This window comes from Pinus tabuliformis, chromosome 3_1, assembly GCF_031772625.1.
Source record: "Pinus tabuliformis cultivar Carrire ecotype Pingquan chromosome 3_1, CPIR1, whole genome shotgun sequence".
NCBI lineage: Eukaryota > Viridiplantae > Streptophyta > Pinopsida > Pinales > Pinaceae > Pinus > Pinus tabuliformis.
Window position 1 is genome coordinate 836,928,873 of NC_142301.1, and position 6,475 is coordinate 836,935,347.

A 6,475-nucleotide genomic window follows, 5' to 3' on the forward strand; every position below is an offset into this window, starting at 1 on the left:
AACTTCCCTTTAGTAGGCCACATGTAGCCCGAGTTTTTAATTGGATTAGAAAAGCCAATCACCGTTTGGATACATTGTATGCATATTTACTGTTAAACTTCAACTGAAAGCTAAAGACATGTGCACTCTCCCCTTAGTGTGGCTTCTCCACATGAGAGCTTGTGTGCATTGCATATATAAAGATAATTCTGTGGAGGCTTTCTCACCATGACCACTTAATTTCAAGGATAAGTACTGGAATTGAGATTGGCTGTTGTTGTTTGGTTTTTTGGGCGACAGTCTTTACATTTTCTCATCTGAATAATAAGATTATTGGTAAAGGATTATATCACCATCATCATGAGGGAGGGCACTGCAAACTGCATAGACATCTTTCTGGCTATAATTCTACCTCCTCTGGGAGTCTTTTTCAAGTTCGGCTGCCATGTGAGCACCTTCAATCTCGTTTTGAGTTTTTGGTTAAATATTTAACATTTGAATCACAGCTGATATGTTTGGTATTGTTGTGTTACAGGCCGAATTCTGGATATGTCTGCTGTTGACTTTGCTTGGGTACTTACCGGGAATAATATATGCCGTCTATGCTATCACCAAGTGATACTAGGCTGTGAATGAATGAACGCGCTTCCTTTTCTTTGGGATTTGGTGCCATCTATTTCTTTTCCTCGCGTACACAGATTTGGATTTCTTTATTCAGTTGTTTCCTCAGGAACAAAACTTATGCTGCAGCAGTTGCAGCTGCATGGCGTTTCTACTTTATTCAGTTGTTTGTATGTAGATTATATGAACCGGTGGATTTGCTATTGTTAAGCGGCCCTCAGAACCGCTGATGCTCTTTTTCGCTTTTCATGGGCAATAAATGAATCATAATTTGAAATAATGAAAGATTATCTATGATGTGAACAGTGGTAATGTCATACAAACACATTATTGAGAATGTTGTCACATGCTGTCAATTGACATCTGTGAGCGAAAGCTATACGCCGAATCAATTTTTTTTTTTATTATGAAAAATAATAGTAGTGACAAGTAAATTTTATTTTCTAATTATAAAAATTAATATGTATATTTTTCAATGAAATGAGAATCTGAAGAATTAAAAATTTGAAGAATTTTTTAATTTGAAAGATTGGTGGTCACTATTACCCATAATAGGACTATTTTATAAAGATTACAAATAAGCTAATTACAATTTGAAATCTCCAAACCATTTGAATTAAGATTTTTTTGATTAAAAGGTTTTTTGTTTTTGTTTTTGTTTTAAGGATGTAGTTTATTTTTTTTAATTTTGTTTTTTTTTTTTTAAATATATATATTTTAATTAATTTTGGTTGAAATTTGAAAAAGATTAGTTAGAATAATAAGTTTGAGTTATGGAATTTATTTAATATATTTAAGAGATTTTTAAAGACATTAAATCTATTTGTAAATTTCTAATAATTAAAATTTGTTATATTACCAAAATTATATTACAATATTTTAGTAAAAAAACTAAAACTTAAAACAATTGGACTATATCTATTATAAATATTTATATTTATATTATTAATTAAAAAAATTGATTAAACCAGTCTAGATCCATCTTAATTCTGGATCTAAGTTGATTTAATTCCCCCTTTAAAAAGATTATATTCCACATCAATATCATGGGTCAATACTATGAGTCATTTTTATTTTTATAGGGTTATTTTTATTTTTATTTTGACATAGTTTAAATATTTACATTACATTACATATATAATTTGACTTAGTCAAAATGTTAAACATTACATCACATTTCTACCATATTTCTACCATATTTAGGTGGAGAAAGCCTCATAACAAAATCAATGTCTCACTTATTTAGTGAGAAATACATTTTTTTTAATTATCTAAAACAATTTTGAAAATTGACTTGTAAAAATAAATGAAAATGTTTTTTAAAACAAATTTTAAGCTTGACCACCAAAAAATAAAAAATATAATATAATTTTTATTCATCTTTAATTATATTAAAAATAAAATGAATAAATTTTTTTTTTTTAAACACCTTAAAAAAAATTTAACTCCAACAACATAGTGAATACTATATGATTAATAAAAATACAACTAACCTCAAATCTTCCTATAAAACTTGGACTTTCATGTGTAGAACCGTAGAACTTCCATTTACGGAAAGGAAAGCTTTGATAAAATAAAACTTCGACTTTCATATGAGTAGAATGGTTTAGGTTTGTTCATCTGTTTAAAGAATTTTAATATTTGTAAATGTTGTCTTTTAATATTTGTAATTCTTTTCTGTGTAATGAATTTTTTTATTTTATTTAAAGAAACCATTTTAGGGTTTTTTATTAATATTATTATTTTTGGGTATTTTTCTCCCTAAGAACGTATATGCTTGTATGCCTGTAATAGCGACAAGAAAACTGTAGAAAAGAAAATATAAGGGGGCGAAGAAGGGAAAAATCGAAAGTATGTACAGGTGGGTTGAGCAGATTTGCCACTGGGTATCATCGAGATTGCCACTGGGCATCATCGAGATTGCCACTAGGCATCATCGAGATTGCATGTTTCGATCACCCATTCAGGAACTATCGGTGGGCCTTTCCATTTTGTTGTCAAAAAAATTTCCTCCGATTCGAACGCAGACAAATTGATTCGAAACCCACTCAGCCATTGGCATTCCCTCCTTTTTTTCGAGGCTTCGATCAAATTTCTCTTATCTGCTCTGTACTAGGTGAATTGGATCTCAGCCATAATCGAGCTTTGGGTTTCAGTTATAATCGAGCTTTGAAATCTGCAGAAAGGAGGTTATTGAGAGAAGAATAAGTGGATTTGCAGGTTGCTGCCAATTTGATGATTTTGATTGAATGTGCTAATTAACATAATGGCAGAATAGGGAAAATCGAGCTTGGGAGCTTGTCTTTTATTTATATTCAGCTTGATTATATATATATATTTTAGTTCGGGTGAAGCGGCATCATGGTGCAGGGAGCAATTTAGGGCAGCTTTTATGATAACAATAATAAGAACTAAACCTTGTTTTTGGGCCTGGATTTAACCGTGGTGGAAATGGAGTTGGGTTTTAGGAGAGAGTTTTTAGCAATCATGGCTAGCGATCTTATGACTAAATATCACGATGGCACTACAAAAATAGATGCGGATGAAACTGCTGGTGAAGAACGCCATCTGAGACACAAGCGCACCAAGTATCATCTCGTCATTTTCTCAGTGAATAATGCTCATTGTTTATATTTTTATTTTTCAAGTCCTTTATTTGAGTTTTAGCTCTTTTTTTATCTGCTGAAAGGAGGTTATTGACAGAAGAATAAGTGGATTTGCAGGTTGCTGCCAATTTGATGATTTTGATTGAATGTGCTAATTAACATAATGGCAGAATAGGGAAAATCGAGCTTGGGAGCTTGTCTTTTATTTATATTCAGCTTGATTATATATATATATATATATTTTAGTTCGGGTGAAGCGGCATCATGGTGCAGGGAGCAATTTAGGGCAGCTTTTATGATAACAATAATAAGAACTGAACCTTGTTTTTGGGCCTGGATTTAACCGTGGTGGAAATGGAGCCGGGTTTTAGGAGAGAGTTTTTAGCAATCATGGCTAGCGATCTTATGACTAAATATCACGATGGCACTACAAAAATAGATGCGGATGAAACTGCTGGTGAAGAACGCCATCTGAGACACAAGCACACCAAGTATCATCTCGTCATTTTCTCAGTGAATAATGTTCATTGTTTATATTTTTATTTTTCAAGTCCTTTATTTGAGTTTTAGCTCTTTTTTTATCTGCTGAAAGGAGGTTATTGAGAGAAGAATAAGTGGATTTGAAGGTTGCTGCCAATTTGATGATTTTGATTGAGTGTGCTAATTAACATAATGGCAGAATAGGGAAAACCGAGCTTGGGAGCTTGTCTTTTATTTATATTCAGCTTGATTATATATATATTTTAGTTCGGGTGAAGCGGCATCATGGTGCAGGGAGCAATTTAGGGCAGCTTTTATGATAATAAATAAGAACTGAACCTTGTTTTTGGGCCTGGATTTAACCGTGGTGGAAATGGAGCCGGGTTTTAGGAGAGAGTTTTTAGCAATCATGGCTAGAGATCTTATGACTAAATATCACGATGGCACTACAAAAATAGATGCGGATGAAACTGCTGGGGAAGAACGCCATCTGAGACACAAGCGCACCAAGTATCATCTGGTAATTTTCCCAGTGAGTAATGCTCATTGTTTATATTTTTATTTTTCAAGTCCTTTATTTGAGTTTTAGCTTTTTTTTATTACGAATCTGGTCTGCATGAACATGCCCATCATTGATTATGTTGAGTTTGATTATATGTTGTAGTATGAGTTATAAAACCAACAAATAGACTTTAATCCTATGGTTGTTACAGGACATATTCATTGTTCTTTTCATTTTTATGGAGTGTAGTTTGCTTTGGGTGAGTCTTTATTTTTGAAATAAATGGATCAGGGTTGGTCTCTAGGCCGAAAGGAGCCTAAAGGTATCCATATCATCAGCCTGTGAGAATACAGATGGAGTTGGGGAGAGTGATTTGGAGAGGGACCTGGTTCACCATGATTACAACGAGTGAAATGAAATGTTTGAAAATTTCTAAGAAGTTGGTGCAGAGCTGCTAAGCCACATCTAGAAAGCAAAACCAAATAAACTTCTCTCCTTAGGACATGCAGAGATGGAGTTAAAGATTTTTAAGTTTTTAACCATTCAATTTACCTCCCTTTTTCCAACGGCTATGATGTTTGAAAATTTATGCAGAACTGCTAAGCCTCATCTATAACGTGAGTGGAACATAAGCATAAAGTTAAGATTGAGCCTTGAGCTTTGCTAGTGCAAAACCAAATAAACATCTCTCCTTAGGACCTGTAGAGGTGGAGTAAAAGAGTCTTTAAGTTTTTAACTATTCAATTCACCTCCCTTTTTCCAACGGCTATGTTGAAATGTTTTGAGAAAAGTGATTTGAAGAGTACCCTGGGTCACCAAGACTGTTATGAATGAAAGTGTAAATGGATAAGCAATTGGTTGAAACCTCCCAGAGTATTTCAAGAATGTTGGTGACTTACAAGTATGAAGCTATGTTTGAGCCTTGAAATTCTGTTGGGCAAAATTAAATAAAACATCATTTGCTCAAAATACGTTTTTGCCCAAAATTTGTTTAAATCGTCAATAATACGATGTTTGCCGTATTAGTGGCACTCTGAATTTGTTTACAACCTCAAATAGATTTTTGTTTTTACCTGGTTGGTCATTAATAAATTTTGAATGTCTTGAGAATCTTGATTTTTTTTGTAGGGTATCAAGAATTGAAAATATGTCTTTTGACATTGTTGAGGAATTTAAGAAAGTTGTGTGCTTCTACAAAACTTCGCTGAGGCATTGCATGGTGTGGATTTCCTTCGTTTGTTTTTGTATCTACCTTCTATTCTCTTTGGCAATGATGCTTCTATTTCATGTTTTGGTGGATTAGCAGGGGAGCCCTGTAACAAGCACGGCATTCTCTCCAGGATTTTTGTTGCATCCATTCGAGGAGGCTAGTCCATTGGGTTTAACGCTAAAGAAAACACCTTCATTTATAGAACTTATTCAAATGAATCTTTCTGAAGGGGACTCAACAGCTCCCTTAGCTATAAATAATTCCAGCCTGGAGGTGGGGAGAAAGAATGAATCAAAGTGTGCACCAGGACCGGCTATTGCTGACAATTACAAGGCCTCAAACTTCCTAGCCTTGGTTTTGAGAATTGGTTCTTGGGAGTTAATATGCATAAGAAATTAATACAGCTAAGTTTGCATATTAAATTCTTCAATCTTGTCAGAACATATTAAATATTTTTTGTTCACCTGAACAAGCCTTTTGATAGCCACTGATGGAAACTCATGATATGGTAGTAAGTAATGCACATTTAGCAAGATTGCATTGACATAAAGATGCTGATGATGCCGGCGTATTTCAAGATATGAAGGAGACTTGGTGGTAAAATGCTATGATGCAAAGCATAGACTTGTTTGGGAAGTCTTGGAGGGTGGTCTGAAGAGCAAGATGGAGATTCATTGGTCAGATATAACCTCTTTGAAGACCAGTTGTCCCGACAATGAACCTGGTACCCTAGAGATTGAAGTAAGCATCAGGTTTTGCTTATTTTTTGTGTCCTACTTGAGGCGGAGTTGAAGTGCAGGTGCTTTTGATATTTCTATACCAGTATCTTTTCTTCTGTATCATACAGGTACGACTTCCATGAACTTGAACAGGCCCTTCAATAGTTTCATTGCCTCCAGAGGGGCTATTCCCATGTATATCACTATAACACAGAGGCTGCCATTCTTTGAAAATACTTTGGACATTGTTCATTCTATGCATGTCTTGAGCAATTGGATTCCCTCACAGCTGCTGGAATTTGTACTCTATGATATCTACAGGATTCTGAGGCCTGGAGGCCTGTTCTGGCTAGATCAT

At 34.1% G+C, this 6,475-nt stretch overlaps 1 protein-coding gene across 1 annotated transcript; it reads left to right on the top strand.

Annotated features, from left to right (window-relative positions):
• The first annotated feature begins 227 nt into the window (after positions 1–227).
• Positions 228–821, top strand: LOC149190095 (hydrophobic protein LTI6B-like). Its single transcript, XM_089413353.1, has 2 exons — positions 228–426; positions 515–821. The coding sequence occupies exons 1-2, from the start codon at positions 340–342 to the stop codon at positions 596–598; spliced, it is 171 nt and encodes a 56-aa protein (XP_089269479.1). The 5' UTR covers positions 228–339; the 3' UTR covers positions 599–821.
• Positions 822–6,475: the final 5,654 nt, after the last annotated feature.

What these genes read in the sequence shown, in the direction of transcription:
- LOC149190095 (XM_089413353.1), top strand. Translation starts at nt 340, where the DNA reads ATGAGGGAGGGCACTGCAAACTGCATAGACATCTTTCTGGCTATAATT. An exon ending in TTTTCAAGTTCGGCTGCCAT is followed by an intron (nt 427 to 514) that starts GTGAGCACCTTC and finishes GTTGTGTTACAG; the next exon opens with GCCGAATTCTGGATATGTCT.